The 21,897-nt window shown below is 35.3% G+C and overlaps 1 protein-coding gene across 1 annotated transcript in view; it reads right to left on the minus strand.

Moving 5' to 3' along the window:
• Window positions 1-1,075: 1,075 nt before the first annotated feature.
• Window positions 1,076-21,897, minus strand: part of AKAIN1 (A-kinase anchor inhibitor 1) — a 72,062-nt gene continuing 51,240 nt past the window's right edge. Inside the window, exon 2 of the mRNA XM_051970408.1 lies at window positions 1,076-2,383. Coding sequence (XP_051826368.1) covers window positions 2,190-2,383 — 194 coding nt within the window. The 3' untranslated portion in view covers window positions 1,076-2,189. The remainder of the gene's footprint in view (window positions 2,384-21,897) is intronic.

A 21,897-nucleotide genomic window follows, 5' to 3' on the forward strand; every position in this document is an offset into this window, starting at 1 on the left:
TTTAATTTGTAAGTGCCTAATTACAACTTATTAGAAGAGCATAAAGTAACTTCTTGACACATGCTCTGACACATTTGGATTACCCTGATTTTTACTGCTTGGGGATTGCTTTACAGAATCACAATGCTTTATGTTGAATTACAAATACAAAATGGATATAAAATGATCCTCCACATCATAGTGATGATATTTCTTAAAATACAAAGACAAAATGTTGTCAATCTGGACAAAGTATTTAATTACAAATAGCATTCAGATACAGAAATTTTAAGCACTGTTGTGTTAAGCCACAGAGATGTTCCCAATTGCCTTGGAAACAAACATGGGTATACATCAAACTGGAGAAGTGATTGATGGACTCATTCCTAATAATCATAAGATAGACATGAACCGTGAACATGGAGATGCCCTTGGAGAAATAAATCACACCCAATTATTTGTAGGATACAAACAATGATTTATTTATGTGCATTTGCCCTAAATACTTTTATTTCTACTATTCAATATATTCTCACAACATACATATGAACTTCCTTTAGATATTTTTAAACTTTATCACGCATTCTGCTATAAAATTTTGTGGATCTTTGAATTGCAAACTGCATTTAAATTAATCCCTTCCCCTGTGACTTTATTCCATCTGTGCACAGTGGGAAAGCACCTAACAGAGTGGAGAAGAGATTACTCTTCTTTTTCTGCTAATATCAACCCCATCCGTCACAGAAAGTATAACATATTAGAATTCTAGAGTCAAAATTTTAATATGTTACCATATTCTTCTGCTGATCCTCCACTCTGCTATCTCATCTAAACAACAGAAACATTACTATTAAGAGGCTAGATGGTGAAGTAGAGAAATTTTCTCAAAGGTCAAGAACCTTTTCTCTCCCCTGCAGATCTCATCTTTTTGCTCTCTCATAGGATGTTAGAGACAGAAAAGTTTATAGTTGGCATCTTAAAATTTTAAAGATGGAAAAGTCATAAGAACTATGAAAAGGCTTGCCATATCCAAAGTTGACTGTGAGTCACAAGGCTTGAAAAAGAAATTATTTCATACACACACACACACACACACACACACACACACACACACACACACTTTAGCTTATACAGTCACAAAGGCTGCCTTTCCTATTATGTGTTCAAGCTTCAAAGTATTGAGGGGAAATTAAATGAGTTTGAGGAGGGAAAGAATTCGTGTAATTTTTAATGATACATTAAAGAAAAAAGTCATAGCTGGCTTGCGGGTAGAATAATCTTTCCCAGAATGAGGTACTAATGAAGATGTGTAGCTTGGGATTTCAACAATATGATCAAATAGTATTTGTCATACTCTCGGGCTCCTCCCTAGAATGTGGACCAAGGGCCAGTCCTAAAAAGAACCAATTTTACTGTGGGTGAATCTCATCTTGGGAGTCCTGGGATTCTGCCTGATGTTCATGATGATATTAAAGGGATATAAACAAGAATACCTGATGCAAACAGGAATTTTTGGTATCCCCAGAGGATTTCTGCATAGAAGAGGATAAATATAATTCACCACCACCCTGTGATTCAGGAGGAAAATATTACTTAAAGACTTGCTCTTAGGAAATCTCAATTTGTTTTTAAATAGTGATTTTAAATATATATGTTTACCTATCCATGGGTACCAATGGGAATCAATGGCTACAAATGGCTGCTATCCTAGCATTTTGCTTTCAATTTGCTGTAGTACAACTTTCACTATTTCAAAGTAATCTGAAATGATAATCCCTCTCTTTCCCACAAAGTTGTTTGTTTGGTCTATTTCTGAAAGATGCTAAATTAGTGAGAAAGATATTCAGGGACTTCACAGTTGGTCAATCAAACTCATTTCTACAGAGATGCAGAAAGGCAGAAATGGAAGAAAAAAAGTGGGGAGAAGGGGCTAGAGTATTAAGCCCCAAGATGAAATTGTGCTTCAAACTACACTTGCAATTTCAATGTCACTTTTCTTTCTCTGATATGTTTAAGAGGCACTGCCAAAATACAGATATGGTCACCTAATGCTCTTGAAAGCAATACTGGTCAGCTACTGTGTCACACTACCACTAGGTGCTAATTACGCTTTGGCTGGCTTTGTTGGTAATGTTACAGTGGGACACATTGGATTCTAAGAGGAAAGCTGCAAACAGAGCAGTACTGAAAAGAAGACCAGGGTGGCTCAGCTATTTCTTTGCATGCTTCTTGGTAAGCTTTCCCACCCCTAGCTGAAGTCTGTCCCTGCTGGTTGTGGTACATTCTTCCTTTTGTTGACTCTCCTGGGAAACTTGTTGTACAGCTCGAAGGATGGCATTTTGGACAATTTGCTTGCTGGCAGTCTGTAGTTTTGCTTCTTCAGGTTCAGATCCAGGTCTCTCACCTAGAAAGTTATAACAGAGAGAAAGAAAGAGGAAGCTAATTTCAAACGAAATATTGCCACATAACAATAACAACAAATTTTATTAAGCATCTATTATGTGCCAGGTGCTGGGAATAGAAAGGAAAATAATGAAATAATCTCTACTCTCAAGGTACTTATATTCGAAAGGCATAACACAAGTAAAATAAACATATGAAAATAAGTTTATGGAAAGTAAATATGAAGCAGTCAAATACAAGTTATTTATGCCAAAGGTTATTCATATATTCATTCTTTATAGAGTTTCTCATTTTTTCAGAAATTGTAAGAGCAGGAAGTCACTAATTACTCTATTTCTTTGGTATACATCCATCTGTATAATATCAAAACAATGGCACTCTAATTTTCAATATATACAAAGACCTCAGCTCCTAGGATAAGGACTCGTTATTTAATCACTTTAAATATATAGGAAATATTATTTTAAAATACTAGGAAAATTAAACAGCAGTATAGAAAAAATTAGATTTGGATCAATACCTTAGACCTATATAAATATAAGCTCCAAATGGGGTACGTTACCTTGATAAAGAGTCAAATAATAATAAAATTAAACATGGAAAAAATTTCTAAGAGGTTTATGAAAAGGAAGGAAAAAATTATAACCAATCAAGGAACAGGGAGGATCATGATTGATTGAATAAAATTAAATTTAAAAGTTTGTGAACAAACAAATCCAATAAAGCTAAGATTAAAATACAAATAATTTTGGGGTGGGGAAAAAGGAACATTGCAGCAAGTTTCTTTGATAAGGTTTCATTTCTAAAATATTAGGAACTAACTTAAATTTATGTGAAAAAATCCATTCCCCACCTGATTGGTTGCTGTCCTTTGTTCTTGAAGAGGACCAAAATTATATCACTATGTTAGAGTCAAGTTACAATGTATCTGACTAGGCTGATCAGACCAATATGAGCTCAGAACGCTCTGCTACAGGTCAGACACATAGTCCCTATGAACATTTGGGATGGCTTCTCTAAATTTTGCACATCTTGTGTTTCTTCTGAGCTAATTCATTTCTGTTGTGCTCATAGAGCATAGCATCTTCTCTAACGAGGGAGATACATGCTGGGCAGTCCTGTGCTAGTATTTCCCATGTCATATAATCAATTCTAAAGTTCTTGAGAGACCATGAGACAGTGTACTTGTTATCATTTTTACTGACCACCTTATAACTGCTTGTCCTGAACTCCAGTTGATAAATGGTCTTAGAACATTAATAGGCAATTCTCAAAACAAGAAAACCAGGTTAACTGGAATCAAATGAAAATATTAATTTGCAAGTGTTCATTGAATTACAGAATTTCAGATTGTTCATAGATGACCAAGAGAACATCTAGTCCATGTGACATACATCATTTACTACATCCCCAAGTGTAGTTTGTACCTGATTAAAATGTAGTTCCTCTGTGATTTTTATGTGTCAATGTATTATAATAAAAATAATATATTTTTATAAACAAATAATTAGTAAGAATATAATTATGTATATTTATATATTATACACAATTATTATATGTAATTATAAGATATAATAATTATAAATAATAAATGAATATAATAAAAAAGAAATATAAAATTTTAAAATGAATACATGAACCACAAAGATCCTTATGTATAATTTAGAGGCCCCCATTTCCATTTGATTTTGATACCACTGATCTAGTGGATCTACTTGCTTGAAACATGGACTCATTTCATTTACAGCATTTCCACAAATGTCCAGTTATCCTGTTTGAGCACTTTTAGATGGCTCGATAAATAGAGTTCCAGAGACCAGCAATCTGGAAAACTTATCAAATCACTTAATTCCTATTTGCGTCCATTTCCTCATTTATAAAATAAGCTGGAGAAGGAAATGGTAAACCACTGCAGTGTCTTTACCAAGAAAGCTCTTGACTTTTTGACATTTCGTGACTGAAATGACTGAACAACAATAGTAATGAGGAACTTAGTGAGCAGCTGATTATTTATCTCTAATTGTTAGAAAGTGAGAAATTTCTTGCTTTTGTGAAGTATTTGTCTACCAAAAGCTCTCTTTGATGACCCAGTATGACATAGTAATTCACTCATTCAGAGAATTTACTAAATGTCTCTGATGTGACACTGTCCTTCATATAGCCAATAGATAAAAATAAAATAGCCTCAGAGATAAATCACACTACAGTACACACACACACACACACACACACACACACACACACACCCCCTTTATGTTTCCCTTTCTTAGTTTCATTCAGGTATGATCTTATCAGTGAGTTAATTCCTGAGAAACTTCTTCCCAGTCTAGTTATTGACTTCAGAGAGACACTTTAAGACAGACTCGTCAGTTTGCCCATCATATGGTTAGAGTTTGTACCATTAAATCAAACCCAGGCAAGGAGCATTTACAGATCACTTTCTATGAACTGAGAATGAAAACCAAAAGCAGTCTCTTTGCTCAAGAGACTCCATTTTAATGTAAGAGATAGTATGTAAATTAATGGATATATACATATAAAATTATCCAGGGGTCCTCAAACTATGGCCCGCGGGCCAGATGCGATAGCTGAAGATGATTATTCCCCTTACTCAAGGCTATGAAGTTTCTTTATTTAAAAGCCCACAAAATAAAATTTTTGTTTTTACTATAGTCTGGCCCTCCAACAGCTTGAGGGACAGTGAACTGGCCCCCTATTTAAAAAGTTTGAGGACAAATAACTCTAGACTATATCGAAGGTAATCTCAGAGAGGAAGACAGAAGGGTCCAAGGAGGGGGAAAGCCTGTAAATGGTAGAATTTGAGCTGATTCTTACAGGAAGTCAGAAAAGCTAGAAGAAAAAGGAAAGGAGAGCATTTCCTTATCCATTTTTCATGGCCTCTGTGCCTCTACATGTAGTAGAATAGGCATTCATCCTAGCTTTAGGAAGCCTCTGTTAGCTGAACACCTGAATGTGCTAAGCTTGTTTAAAAATTTCACTTAACTTGTCTAAATTGACAAATATAAAAAAACTTAAATAAAGGCCTAAAATTCAATGCAAAATATTTAAGAGACTTGGGAAGGAGACAAGGATTGAAACAAAGATGCTTTTTTCCTGGAAAAACTACTGTTGCACAAAGCTGCCAGCTAAAGAACAATAATTTGAGGGAATAACAAGGTAGAAATCTATGCTGTACTTGAGGTTAGAGCTAGATTTTAAAGGTCAGTTCTTTGCACTTGGAAATAGTTACATAATCATGCAATGTAGTTGTTAGAACTAAAGTATCATAGGATTTCATAACTAAAAAGGTCCATAAAGATCATTGAATGCATCCCCTCTCACTTTTCAGATGAGGGAATGTGAAGCCCAAAGAGGTCTCCTATCAAATATTTTCTCAGCCGTGTGTGGATGAGTTGGGGAATAGAAGAGGAACAGAAACAAATAGAACACACACACACACACACACACACACACACACACACACGCACACACACCAGGATGGCTCTTTATTAAGAGGGAAATATAGGTGAATAAAATATGCTCAATTTTATTTCAAATGAATGTTTCAGTGAAAGTGGCAAGGCTAAAAGAAATTTGGGTGAAAAAGGGGGAAGGAAAGTAAAAAGTTCTCGGGAGCAGCAATAAAACTACCTTTAAAAACTGGTAGACTATATATGACATGCAAATAACCACATGGTCCTATTTCATACTCCTAGAAAATTGTCGTAGAGAACAATGGTTTCCAGCACATTCCATTTCAATATCTAAAGGATAAATGACAACAGGGCAGAAAGCAGGACAACCTATAAAGTATGTAAGAGGTCACATCATTGCGATTTACCATATTCTCTGAAACGGTTTGAATTTAATTCAATTGGTCAGTGAAAAAATAACCTAGAATAATGTGTATGCTGAAAATGATGGAAATAGCCTATACCCGAATAATTAGCCCTTGCATGGTCACTTTCATATCTTGCTGAGAATGATAAATAGATTTAGTTACCTTTCTATTTGAAATGCCCAACATAAATTCACATAAGCAAAAATAAGCCCCAGACAAAGGCATCAAGTATGTCACATTTATTCTTAGTACCTCTGGTATTTTTCTTATTCTCTCCAAGGGAGATGTTGTCTATCTTTCTGTTTCTCCCTTTCCTCACTCTTATTGTCCATCCTTCCCTTTCTTTCTTTTCCTATGTGTCTTCCTCACTAGAACTGACAGACCCTCTTTTTCTTTCTTCCCCTTTCTCTGTACCTCCCTCCATCTTCTTTTCTCTCCCCTATCCCTGACATTATTTGCCCTTATGTCTCTAAGGGGACAGTCATCAACTGTCACACTATAAAATAAAAATTGTGTTACAATTAACTTAATGACTAATAATAACTCAATGTGTTTCCTTTTCATGGTTTTCTTCATTTTAAAAGATCAATGTAGCCCAAAGAACTAGCTGAATTTCTGAAAGATCTTTATAAAATCAAGAAACAATATTAGTAACAAGAACTGATATTTTCGTTAATAATGAAGATTAAATTTAACATATTGCTAAATGTTTTGCAAAATACCCCTGATTCCAGAACTATTTTCCTAAATAAAAATTATTTTTGAAAATAAAAAAAATGACATTTTAGAGTGTTTTAATATTTCTGGAGCCTCTATATACATTCTCTTATGTGATCATTAAAATAACTCCTTGAGGTAAGCAAAGCTTATGATCTGAGGATGCTGAAAAATAGATAAGATAGGAGCTACATGATTCACCCAGAAATGCACAATAATTGACTGAGGCTTGTCTTCCAAACCCCAGCATCCTAACTATTGTAGCATCTTGAGAAAGATATCTTTGAAGTAAAAGGGTCTTCGAATCATATCAGTTTAAAGTGATTTTCAGCTGAAACTTTGTAAAAGGCCAACCTTATCCACAGACATTTTTTTCACTATCATTTTAGGGTAGTACTAAGGACAGAAACAAACACCTAAGAATAATGAGTTCTATAAAAGCCAGGATGAGAACAAAATCTAATAACTTTAAATTACCACTGTATCTTCTGCTCAAATAAAATGTCTTAAGATATCCAAGCAACCAAGATTAACCAACTTGTTACTTATAAAGTTATGTTAGCTGTAAAGTGGTCCCAATTTTCAAAAGTTAATATAGAATTGATATTGGTTTGATGCAAACATGGATTCACCTTTGGCCTGACCACTAATCTCTAAGAAACTTTCTCCATCTCTGAGATTCACTGTTGATCTCCATTCATATTGATAATTAATGATTTTCTTCTCATGAACTAAAAGCATTTTCACATCTTTTCTCACACTTTCATTGCAATGTACAAGGTCAAATGGGGTAAATGTGGTTACTATTTTTGCCCTATTTGAAAAAACAAGCCTAGGGAAAAGCTAGTCTTTTCCCTAGTATAGAAAAGACAAGGAAAGCCTAATCTTTCCCAAATTCAGCAATATTGGGGTTACAATAAGAACTATGATCTCCCGAATTCTTTGCTTACTAGATATCTAAATGTTAATAATTCTCATCAGCACAGAAATATGAAGTTCTCCACACAAATATGCATTGAATCTTCCTCGGGTGCCTTTTCTCAGCACACAGTGACCTTAGCTATATTTAGAACACAAGATCTGGATGGTCCCAGAAAGATGAAAAACTTTGATTATAAGCCTAGTGGTGAACTCTTTCATCCAAAGACAAATCTAAATAAGCCTGGAAAAGCAAATTGCCCATGTTTCTCACACCAGGGAAAGTATTTTCCTCATCCCAAAGTCATAACATGAACTCTTTAGTAAAGACAACACAATCTATGTTGATGGAGTAAATCCTGATAGAAATGAAATCACCCATCTTTCAAAATTCAGAAACTGCCAAACAAAGCCTAAAATAAAAGCTCAAGTGATTTGTGGGTATGGACCATTTGGCAAAAAGTTGCGTCTACTTTTTCCTTTCCTTCTTCTAACTACAAGAAATTAGAACATAGATTTTGTCATAGGAAAATTATCACCTCCTCAAAAAGAATACTCAAACTAGTTTCTTTTTTCCCAAATATGATAAAAATGACAGGATTTTTCTAGGTGCTATGGTGGTTCATCACCTGCTGGTATTCAGTGAGGTATATTGGATACTGCTTCAAGTGTAGATATAGCAGCTCCCATGTAGAGAAGATGGAGACCCTATTTCCAGGAAAGTCATGATAGCACACAATGGAAGTGCCTTGGAGAGGTTGGAGCATATATAGGCACTCAGAATTAGTTCTTTTCTGGTCAGCTTTTTTACTTTCAAATCTGTATCTCCAAATGTCTAAAGGACAGCTCCATAGAAGCTATTCAAATAATCCATCTTTTCTCCAAGAATCTTTTGGATTTTCCCATTTGAGTTAATGACACTACTTGTGTTCTAAATCTTGATATTATATTTTAATCTTCTGCCCCGCAAACATTTCTAATTAACTTGTCAAGCCTCGATGATTATATTTCCAAAATATCTTTTATACCCTTTACCTTCCAATTCTAACTCTTCTAATCCATCTCATTTCCAATCTGTTCTTTGTATCATTAATAGATGAAGCCTTTCTGTGCTTTAGTCAGTCACTACTCTGATCAATTTTGCATTTTCAAATTTATCATTTTCCATTATTACATTATTTCAGAATATCAGTCTATTCAGTGAAGTACAAGTATCTTAGCCTGATATTCAAGACTTACTTTCATTTTTCAGTTTTATCTCATACTAGTCTCTTCAGTGAATATTAAACTCTAGCTCTTAAACACACCCAAACATGTGGTGCTTTTCTATGTCTGGTCTTACCTTATTCTTGGAATTTCTTAAGTCATCATCTTTACCTGTTGAAATCCCACTTATGGTTACTGATCCAACTCAAATGTTCTCTTCCTCTTCTAATATAAAATGAGCTTTCCCTTCTCTGTTTTCTTATGGTTATATATATGCCTTTTTATATACTATTTTTTATTACATGGTTAATTCTCTAAATAAATTTTTCTTATTATATTAACTTTGCCAACATACCCATTAGTATTTCCCCAAAAAATTCTGTTTTATATTTTCCAATTAGAATACATAGTCTTTGAAAGAGAGGATTATAATTCTTTTTGTTTGTATTTCTGTTCTCAGAGATTAGCACAGCATCTGACATATGATAAATACTTAATAAATGTGTATTGGCTTGACATGTTATATTTTCTAAAACAGATGTATCAGACTTCTATCCTACCCCATCCTACCTGTAAAGCTCTTGAGTGCATCTGAACAAGTTTAAAATAAAATTGGGAAACATTTAACAAATTAAATGAAAATACAATAAAAGATAAAAATGTTAATTTGTAGTTTTTAAATTTCTATTTGACACCAATGTCCTAGAAGACTATAAAATCCCCCTGAGTGAAAGGATCAGGTTGGGGTTTTTGTTCTATTTTTATCTCCTTGATGCCCACACCAGTGTTTTGTACAGAGTAGGTGATCACATTTAACCTAAATTATTAAGCTACAGTGAAACTTATTAATACATTGGTAAAACTAATTTTTACATTATAGTGCTTCTGTCTAAAGACCTAATTGAACCTATAGCTTGTCTTCATTCATATAATAAATTGTATAATAATGGGGCTGAATGTATAACTGTTGGTAGATTCTTTTCAACAATCCATAGAAATTTCACTTGAATGTAGAAGGAAAAGGACACAGCTTGATTGGAAAGTCATGCATGTAATTAGCTATCATAATAGTGTCAACACCCAAATAGAAATGGGGGCAACTACCCCATACATAAGGATCCCTGTATGCTGCATATTTATTACACATATCTGTGTATATTACTGTATTTTATTTATTTTACTATTTCCCAAATCCATTTTAAATTGATTCTTTCAGTTTGAACCCTCTGATCTATCTCCTTTGATTAGATCATTTAATAAGGCAACAGTCTTCTCTCAGAGAATAAACTGAAAGTACAAGAAGACAATATATAGAATTTCCCTTTTCCATATGGAGAAAATTAAGCACATAGTGGTCTGGCTATAAATTTTATACTTTTACTAACCAAATAATAATCTCCTGTAATTTCTTCCATGTCAGTAACAGTGTGTAAAAAGAATTAAGGTGGGGGGAAAACAGAGCTAACTTTGATATAGTTAATAAGATTCAGTTATAACTATCTCTCTAGAAGTAGTGGACATTTAAGGAAGAAAAACAGCCTTTTAAAGAGAAAAATCAGTCTTTTAAAATAAAATTCTATGGCTATATTTCACACTTGAATTGTTTTTTCCTAAAAGTTTTTCTTGCCAACCTTTTAAAGAAAAAAGAAAAGATTCAAAGGCAAAAAGTGTCAGATTCTCCCTTGATGTTGCCTATCAATTTTCTAGCACACAAGGGAAATGCTTTCATTTGATGGGAAATGGAGTTTGGGAAATGTTCCTCAGATCCCCCTTGCACGTACTTCAAGAAGAAAATGTACAATTATAGGAACAAGGAGAATTTGGCAGAAAGTAATCCTCTGTTTTGAAAAGGCTCTGAGGGGCCATTGTAAACTATTCAAAGCTCCTTTTTTTCAAAATAAAACATATTTTCAGACTTTCCTGAGTGAGTCTTCTCCGCTCTCTCAACTATATTCTAAGCAGACTTAAGCTGATGGAAAGAGAGTCAGGTGGACAGCAGCAGGAATATCCAATATAATAGAAACAACCTATTTTGGATAATGAAAGGGCTCACAATGCCATAGAACCAGAAGGATCACAAAGTTATTTGCCTACCAAAAATAATGTGAGTTAAAGAATATTATTAAATCCAAGAATATTATTAAATCCACATAACAGATTAATAAAATTGAGGTTCAGAATTGCTTGCTTCGAGTCCTACAACTTGAAAAGCTCAGATCTAGGAATTGAGCCCAGGTCTGTGGCTCCACTTCCAATACCTATTGCACCTTTAACTCCATACGCTCAGTCTTTATAGCATATCCCAGAAATGGATATAACAAATCCTTTACAGAATATTACTGGATGGAAGAACCCAAGTCGTCATCTGATTGAACTTACAACTGAATCGGAATCTCCTCTATGTCTAACAAGAAATCATGAATCTTCTGCTTAAAGATCCTCAGAGATGAGAGACTCATTACTTTCCATGGCACTAGTATCATTTTTAGAGAATTCTATTATATAGCACCTCTCTCACTCTTATTCACCTTCTGCCACTTGCATAGAGTGTCACAGATTTGGCTACAGAAAGAAGAAGCAAGAGATGAAGTAATGATCTGCAACTGTAATAGAGGGGTTATAGAAGAAGAGATCTGAACATCAGAGAGTCAGGAGTCTGCCAGTCATTCTGCTTACCTGGATAAGCTAACCCCAGTAGCAATCTTTTAGGAGTCCCTGTCAGTAACAAGTTGGGGAGGGAGTGGAAAAATAGAAAAAGCACTGCCTTTCAATTCATACCAGATCCAGTCCTTGCTGCATTCTGAGACAGGTTTTAGACGCTGATTTCTTTACCTGATACCTGGCCCTGCTGGATGTATGGGTTAAGTATCACTTTTTGAACTTTATTATTTTTGCCAACCATGCTTTTCCAGCTAAAAAGAGGAATAACCACACGGGCTAAGCAAATAAATTGAACATTTCCTGGAAGTCCTTCTCTGAATACCTTATTTTCTGGAGATTCTCAGGATCTGAAAGAGACAGTAGGACTATAGCTGAGCAACACATACTCAAATGTGTGCATATATGTGTATATATAACAAATACATGTTGCATATATGTATGTCTATGTATATATGTACCCATGTACATACACATATATACAGTTATAAGCACATATATAATTTATCAGTATGCATTGCTTTATTGTTTTTAATTTATTGTATTTAAAGTACTCTATACTGTATCCAAGAATGCCTTTTGTTATTGTGAGAAGCCAACTCCACCGTACCAAGACAATAATAACAGCACCTACTTCCTAGAGCTCTGAGAATAAAATCAGACAGCATGAATAAAACACCTTGCAAACTTTAAAGTACTATATAATGCTCACTAGTAGCAGCAATAGCAGTAAGTAGTAGAATTAGGTCTCAATTAGTATGAATAATCAGTCTCCTGAAGTGATTGCATTATTTCCACTGGGCCAAGAGCAATGACCATATTTTATATAATGATAATTTTGAATAGTGCAAATTTGAATATATATACCCATTTGGGGTATCTATCATTTGCACTAATCAGAACCTAGCTGTATTCTCATTTCTAACAATTGCTCATAGTTTTGCTATGGGGCTAATTACATAATTAACAGCCAGCATCCACATTTATAGAGTAATTTAATGATTTCTTAAGTCTGTGATGAGTTGGATCTTAATATGGCATATGGGGTCCCTGTCATCCTTTTTAAATGTTATTTGTAATAAGATGTTTTTAGTGCACTACAGCCAGTATGTTGCAGGCTTACATTGGGATATCGAATATAAAGTTCTCCCAGGATTTTGATTCTGAGCCAGGTAATAGAAAAATAGCCTCCAAAAACAAACCAGTCTAGAAGACACACCCTCAGAGAGGCAGCATGTCCGGCAAGTCAAAACGACAATACCTAGACCCATCACCCACCTCAGATCCCAGTGGAGATAGACCAGAACCTAGAGGCATGAGTCTCAGAAATTGCAGTGTCTCTGGACCATTGACGCTGCTTCCAACTCAGCCTCCATTGCTATCAATAAGGGAGAAACACTTGTGGAGAAGAAACATACCACCAGCAACAACCACTGACCAAATAGCAAAGTTTTGCAAACCCAAAAGCCTCTGAAAAAGCAGCGAATTCCAAAATATCAACTCTAGACCTCCACAGCCATTTGAAAGCAAATCTTAACGGGTTGCATCTCCACAACCACTTCTGCAGGTACTACAGCCCCTGCTGCACAACAGGTACAACTACTGAAGATCCAGAAAAGGAAAATCCTTGTCACTAAAGTCGTTAACATTGTTAAATGTCTCAACATCAGAAATTGATAGGGTTCTGTCTTGTAAAAATAACAGGTGCTTTGCCCAGAACTGGGTGGAGTAGTGGACAGAGTATTCAACCTAGTGTCAGGAATATCAAATTTCAAATCCCACCACCAAATCCTACCAGCAATATGGTCCTAGGCATTTATTCTCTATGTCCCTCAGTTTCCATTTTTGTAAAATGGGAATAATAATGGCAGCTACCCTTCAGGATTGTGAGCATCAAACATACACAATGTTCCTCTTTAGATCTACCTGTCCCTTAAAATGTTCTCTCTCTCTCTCTCTCTCTCTCTCTCTCTCTCTCTCTCTCTCTCTCTCTCTGTCTCTTCTACTGTGCCTCCTCGATAAGTAACAAGATTGCTTTTATCTTAATTATCATTCTTTTTCTCTCTACTTTTCTTAAATGGATTGAGACCTGCCTCTCCCCCTTGATTACACTACATTCCTGACCACCCTTTCCAATACCAGTTGAACTTTTAGTTATTCCTTTTTTCTTTTGACTATTAGGAGTCTCCACTACAAGGAGATTTGAAATATTCCTAATTCTTCATTGTCATTTCTATATTCTCCCTCTCCCACTATCAGTCCTTTGAAGTAAATACTATTCAAATTTATCATCCAGTGCAGATTTTCATGGCTTTTATCCTCAAAGCCCATTATATTTTCTTTTCTTTCCCAGTGAGTTCAGTCACTGGATCATGGTCTTTCCCAACCATAACTCCAGCTCTCATACTAGGGGATCTCACATTTAAGTGAATGCAGTGTCAAATATACCCTCACCTCTCTTTTCTTAAATCTATTTTCCTACTTATCCATTTTACCTCAGGTACACAGAAGGATGGTCATGATTTTGATTTTGCCATCAACCACAAATGTTCCACTTCTATGTCCATAAATGCTGAAATTCTTTTATCCTACCATCACCTATCATATCTAAACAAGCCTCAGTTCTATATTACTCTCTCTGTCTTTCTACTTCACTCATATTTACAAACTAATGAATGAAGTTAGAGGAAGTCAGGGGACAATGCTGACTTGGATCCACTACAAATTTATATAATATAATCTCAGAAAAAAAAAAGATGTAAGAAAGTAAGTAGAATAAAACTGAGTTCTTGCTCCCAAGAAGTTTACATTGTAGCAACATGACAATAATAAAAACATGAAAATAATTATGTAAAAACAAGATGGATAGATGGATTAATGTATAGATAGATAGAATGACAGAAAGATACATATTTTAAATAGATGAGAAAGATAAGATAGAATGATAGATAGTTTAAATAGAATAAATGGATTAGATAGATGGATAGATAGATGTTTGATGGATGGATAAGTAGATGGATGGATGGATGGATAGATAGATAGATAGATAGATAGATGATAGATAAACTGATTTAATTAAAGATCATTTCAGAGGGAAGACACTAGCATTAAAAGGAATCAGGAAAATTATAGACTAATCTCCCTAATGAATATTGAAGCTAATATCTTAAATAAGATATTAGCAAAAAAACTACAAAAAATCATCCCCAAGATAATATACTATGATCAAGTAGGATTTACACTAGGAATGCAGGGCTGGTTCAATAGGTTCAATATTAGGAAAACTATCAGTATGATTGGCCATATTAATAATCAAACTAACAAAAAATATATGATCATCTCAATAGATGCAGAAAAAGCATTTGATAAAATCCAACATCCATTCCTATTAAAAACTTTTGAGAGTATAGGAATAAATGGACTTTTCCTTAAAATAATCAGTAGCATCTACTTAAAACCAGCCGTAAGCATCATATATAATGGGGACAAACTGCAACCATTCCCAATAAGATCAGGAATGAAACAAGGTTGCCCACTATCACCGTTACTATTTAATATTGTATTAGAAATGCTAGCTTTGGCAATATGAGTTGAGAAAGAGATTAAAGGAATAAGAATAGGCAATGAGGAAACCAAATTATCACTCTTTGCTAATGATATGATGGTACACTTAGAGAACCCCAGAGAGTCTATTAAAAAGTTATTAGAAATAATCCACATCTTTAGCAAAGTTGCAGGATACAAAATAAACCCACATAAGTCATCAGCATTCTTATATATCACTTACAAAACCCAATAGTTAGAGTTACAAAGAGAAATTCCATTTAAAGTAACTACTGATTATATAAAATATTTAGGAATCTAACTGCCAAGAGAAAATCAGAAACTTTATGAGCAAAACTACAAAACACTTTCCACACAAATTAAGTCTAATCTAACCAACTGGAAAAATATTAAATGCTCTTGGATTAGGCAAGCAAATCTAATAAAGATGGTAATACTACCTAAACTAATCTATTTATTTAATGCTATACCAATCAGATTCTCAAAAAACTGTTTTGATGACCTAGAAAAAATAACAACAAAGTTCATATGGAAAAACAAAAAGTCAAGAATTTCAAGGAAATTAATGAAAAAAAAATCAAATGAAGGCAGCCTAGCTGTACCAGATCTAAAATTATATTATAAAGCAGCAGTTACTAAAACCATTTGGTATTGGCTAAGAAATAGACTAGTTGATCAATAGAATAGGTTAGGTTCAAAGGACAAAACAGCCAATAACTTTAATAATCTAGTATTTGACAAGCCCAAAGACCCCAGTTTTGGGGATAAGAACACATTATTTGACAAAAATTGCTGGGAAAATTGGAAATTAGTATGGCAGAAACTAGGCATTGACCCACACTTAACACCGTACCCCAAGATAAGGTCAAAATGGGTTCGTGACCTAGGCATAAAGAATGAGATTATAAATAAATTGGAAGAGCATAGAATAGTTTACCTCTCAGACCTGTGGAAGAGGAAGGAATTTATGGCCAAAGAAGAACTAGAGATCACTATTGACCACAAAATAGAAAATTTTGATTATATCAAATTGAAAAGTTTTTGTATAAACAAAACTAATACAGACAAGATTAGAAGGGAAACAATAAACTGGGAAAACATTTTTACAGTCAAAGGTTCTGATAAGGGCCTCATTTCCAAAATATATATAGAGAATTGACTCTAATTTATAAGAAATCAAGACATTCTCCAATTGATAAATGGTCAAAGGATATGAGCAGACAATTCTCAGATGAAGAAATTAAAACTATTTATAGCCATATGAAAAATGTTCCAAATCATTATTAATCAGATAAATGCAAATTAAGACAACTCTGAGGAATGATACAAACTACACCTGTCAGATTGGCTAGAATGACAGGGAAAGAAAATGCAGAATGTTGGAGGGAATGTGGGGAAACAGGGACACTGATACATTGTTGGTGGAATTGTGAACACATCCAGCCATTCTGGAGAGCAATTTGGAACTATGCTCAAAAAGTTATCAAACTGTGCATACCCTTTGATCTGGCAGTGTTTCTACTGGGCTTATACCCCAAAGAGATACTAAAGAAGGGAAAGGGACCTGTATGTGCCAAAATATTTGTGGCAGCCCTGTTTGTAGTGGCTAGAAGCTGGAAAATGAATGGATGCCCATCAATTGGAGAATGGTTGAGTAAATTGTGGCATATGAATGTTATGGAATATTATTGTTCTGTAAGAAATGACCAGCAGGATGAATACAGAGAGGACTGGTGAGACTTTACATGAACTGATGCTAAGTGAAATGAGCCGAACCAGGAGATCATTATATACCTCAACAATAATACTGTTTGAGGATATATTCTGATGGAAGTGGATCTCTTCAATAAAGAGAGCTAATTCAGTTTCAATTGATCAACGATGGACAGAAGCAGCTATACCCAAAGAAAGAACACTAGGAGATGAAGATAAACTGTTTGCATTTTTGTTTTTTTTTCTGGGTTATTTATACCTTCTGAATCCCATTCTCCCTGTGCAACAAGAGAACTGTTTGCTTCTACACACATATATTGTATCTAGGATATACTGTAACCTATTTAACATGTAAAGGACTGCTTGCCACCTGGGGGAGGGGAAAAATCGGAACAGAAGTGAGTGCAAGGGATAATGTTGTAAAAAATTACCCTGGCATGGGTTCTGTCAATAAAAAGTTATTTTAAAAAAAAAGGAATCAGGAAGGGTTTCTTGAAAACAGGTGATACTTTAGCTGATCCCAGAAGCCAGGAGATGGAGATGAGGAGAAAGAGCATTGCAGGCAGTGAAAAAAGCATGAACTCATCAAGATGGAATCTTTTGTTTAAGGAGCAGCAAGTAGGTGAGTGTAGCTGGTTCATAGAGTATAGATCATAGAGCAGGTAAGGAAGAAGACTGCCAAGGAAGAAAGAAAGCAGGTTATTGTAGCTTATAAATTCCAAGCAGAGCATTTTATATTTTGTCTTTGGGTAACAGGAAGCCATTGGAGTTCTGGGAGGGATATGATCAGATTTGTGCTTTAGGAAAATCACTTTGGCAGCTAAATGGAAGATAGACTGGGGAGGAAGAGATTTGGGGCAGAGAAACCAAACAGAAAAACTGTCCAATATGAAGTTATGAGAGCCTGAACCAGGGTGATAGAATTAAAGGAAGCATATGCAAGAAATGCAATGAAAGTAGTATCAACAGGGCTTAATAAGTTATTAGACTTGCTGAGTAAGAGAGAGTGATGTCCCACTACTTTGCAAAACTGTATGATAGGAAAAATTGTGATAATAATTGCATGAAAAGTACTGAACAGGACTCAAATGACCTTGCAGAAGAGAGTGAGGCTGGTGACTTTGCCCAGTCCTGCCTCATTTAAATCCAATTCATTTGCAAGTCAAAACATTACCCTCCTTAAAAAAAAAAAAAAAAAAAAAAAAAAAAAAAAAAAAAAAAAAAAGACATTACCCTCCTGATGTCCTCTTCAAGAATGAAAGACAAACAACTGAACAGTAACATAGAAGTTAGGAAGAAGGGAGGGTTTTAAGGAAGTTCAGTTTTAGACATGTTTAAGTATAAGATGTCAATGCAATATCCAGTTAAGAATGTCTAATTGGCAGTTGGAGATTCAGGACTGTTTCCTCCTCTTTAAAAATTCTATTTTCCCTTTTAGTCACCATCCTGAATTTCTGCTCCTTTTTTTTTTTTTTGGTTATACTTTATGAGAAAGTTATCTCTTCTAATGTACTAGTAGATTTCTATTTCTTCTTTGGACTAGATGGCCTTTGGGATCAAATTTCTGATCCCAAGGTAATAACATCCTTTTTCTTTTTTCTTTTTTTTTTTTTTTTGCTGAGGCAGTTGGGGTTAAGTGACTTGCCCAGAGTCACACAGCTAAGAAGTGTTAAGTGTCTGAGATCAAATTTGAACTCAGGTCCTCCTGGACTTGAGGACTGGTGATCTTAACCATTGCACCAACTAGCTGCCTCATTTCTACTTCTTCTTAAAATTGTGAAATCAAATTTGACACCATTGATCAACTGAAACTGTTCTCTCCAGAGCTATCAACAATCACTTATGTGCCAAATCAAATTGTAGCATTTGATCATCTTCTCCTAAATACTCTCTCTTTTCTAGGTTTTCATTACAATGTTTTCTCCTTGTTCTACTCCTGTCTCACTACTCCTCAGTCTCCCTTGCTGGTCCTTCATCCATGTCAAACCTTCTAACCACAATTATTTGCCAAGATCCATCCTGATATTCTTCTGACCTCCCTTTATTCTACCTCATTTTCTTATCTCCTGAGCTCCTAAGGATTCAGTTTTTATCTTTATATACATAATCGATCCCCAGATTCTACTTTCAATTTTGAGCTCATCCTTCATCACCTGCTGTCTTCCTAATATCTCATCTTCCTCCCAAAAAAAACCACCTTTTTCTCAATTTTCCCTTTATTGCCTCTATTCTCCTAGTCGTCTAGATTCACAATTAAGTCACATTTAATTCCTCTCTCAAACTCACTCTACATGTCCAGTCTGTTTTCAAATCTTGTTTCTATCTTCATTAAATTTCTCATATAAATTTTTTTCTCTCCACTTAAAAACTATCACCATAGTTTAAGATTTTATAATCTCACACCTGAACAATCATAATACCACAATTCCTTCAGGTTGCTTCCTGCCTCAGGTTTCCCCACTTCAGAGCATCCTCCATTAAGCGACCAAAATGATTTTCCTAAAGCACAGATATAGCCAGGTGACTGTTTTACCATATAAATTCCAGTGGCTTCCTATCACCTCCATGATCAATTATAAAATTCTCTGATTGGCACATAAAACCTTCAAAATCTGATCCCATCTTGCCTTTTTAATTCTCATCCCTTACTTCCTACAGAAACTTAAAGACACAGCTACACTCTTCCACCTCTTCCTTGAACACTCCATCTCCTGATTCCATTCCTTTTCATGCCTGTCCCCTTCCCTAAATTGTCTCCCTCCTCGTCTCTATATCCTGATTTCCTGACCTCTTTCAAGACAGCTTAAATTTCCTTTTCTTCAAGAGGTCTTTCCAATCCCTGCCCCCTACGTTTGAATCAATCTGCCATTTCATGGTATATATCTCATACATACATAGTTGTTTTTCTTTTCCCCATTAGAATGTGAGCTCCCTGAGGGCAAAAAGTCTTATTGCCTTTATTATATTCCAACCCTTTACAACAATGCCCAACACCTAGGAAGCACTTGCTAAATGTTTAATTACCCTCTACTTAATGAAGATGAATTATCAACTGTTTTATCATGGCATCCTAGGGACCACTAGATTTTTCCAGTTTGAGAATATTGATTTTTCTATTTGTATTCCTAACTTTTAGCACACACTAAGTGTTTGATAAATCTTTTTCATTAATTGGCAAATAAATCAGGTCCTTCATTATATAGGGAATAGGATTATACATATTATAACAAGGAAATGAGATCCCTTATAAACCAAAATGAACATTTTTTTTCCTGTCCTCTAGTTCCTCATCTTTTCAACAAGATTTTAAGCAAGTCCCCTACAAAACAGGTTAGCTACAAAATAGTCTCATATTCTCATATTCTCCTCCTTTTCTCCTTCTCTCTCTCTCTCTCTCTCTCTCTCTCTCTCTCTCTCTCTCTCTCTCTCTCTCAAGGTGTGTCTCTCAGTCTCACTGTATTTCTTTCTCTGTCTCTCTGTCTCTGTATTTCTCTGTGTCTTTATCTTTCTCTCTATGTCTCCCTCCCTCCCCTCTCTTTCTGTCTTCTCTGTTTCTGTCTCAATCTCTGTCTTATTCTCTCTCTGTTTCTTCTCTCTAGCTCTCTCTTTATGGCTCTCTGTCTCTTTTTTTCTCTCTCTCAATCTCTCTCTCTCTCTCTGACTCTCCTCTCTTTATCCCTCTCTCTTTCTCTGTATCACTCTCTTTTTTTTCTCTCTCTTTCAATCTCTCTCTTTCTCTATGTCCCTCCTTCCCTCCCTTCCCTCTTCTTTCTCTCTTCCTCCCTCCCTCCCTCCCTCTCTCTCTCTGTTTTTGTCTCTCAATCTCTCTCTCTTTCTCTATCTCCTCTCTCTATTTCTCTTTATAGCTCTCTCTGTCTCTCTCGTTCTCTCAGTTTCTCTTTCCCTGTAACTCTTTATCTCTATGTCTCTCTCTGTCTCTGTCTTTCTCTCTGTCTCTGTCTCTCTCTCTTACACACACATACACACAGGAGAGAGGGTTCAAAAGGAAATAATGGTATATTAAGAAATGACTATTTCAAAAAGAGAAATCAAGAAAAAATTTTCTTTAAAAGAAGTTAGCTGATCTGGATGGTGGAAACTAGGTATGCTCGTGATTGAATTATTTTAATTGTTATCCTTTTGTAGTTCACATTTGCCCATAACTAATTCTCTGTGTCTCATATCCAGCTTAGAAGTGGAAAGTATTAACTACTATTGATCTTCTATAAGATGATGGGAAAAGATTGAAAAAAATAATGGGGGTGTGACTAAGAAGACTGAGGAGACCAAACTATGAGGGAGGATGAGAGAAGGAGGTCTCACACAAGGAGGGCTAGAATCACAGACAAATAAGTGGGAAAATCAGAGATCAGTTGTGCCAGAGGAAGAACTAATTGGCTGTATTAGAAAACCGCTCTCTAGACCCTTAGAGAATGGGCTCTCTATGTTAATGGAGGTTAAAGGAAGAGAGAAGAGGAAATGGCCCGAAACTGCCTGGGAGGACACTTGCTCCCTCCAGGGAATTGCCAGCTGGCTGGCTGAGCAGGATGCTCCAGTTCTGGCTGGCAGCAGTTCCTTAAGCAGACCTCAGTTCCACAGCCTCTGCTGCCCCTCTGTGGTCACTGTTCCTGCGGCCATCCTCCATTTCCTCTCCTCTCTTCTCTAAGGAATTTATGACTTACAGCACAGTGATGACTCTTCTTATAAAGTTGGCTGTGTGCTTTTTCTGAAAACAAAATAAAGCAAGAGTTGTGAATGACAAAGGATGTTCAAGTCATTTATTATTATTAAGGACTAACATACAGATGTCACTTTCCCATCCTCCAGACCTTTTATAAAGACTCTTGCTGATTCATCCACAGAAGAAACAGCAATGATTATGATTGGGGGAAAATGTA

This window comes from Antechinus flavipes, chromosome 1 (genome assembly GCF_016432865.1).
Source record: "Antechinus flavipes isolate AdamAnt ecotype Samford, QLD, Australia chromosome 1, AdamAnt_v2, whole genome shotgun sequence".
In the NCBI taxonomy this organism is placed as follows: domain Eukaryota; kingdom Metazoa; phylum Chordata; class Mammalia; order Dasyuromorphia; family Dasyuridae; genus Antechinus; species Antechinus flavipes.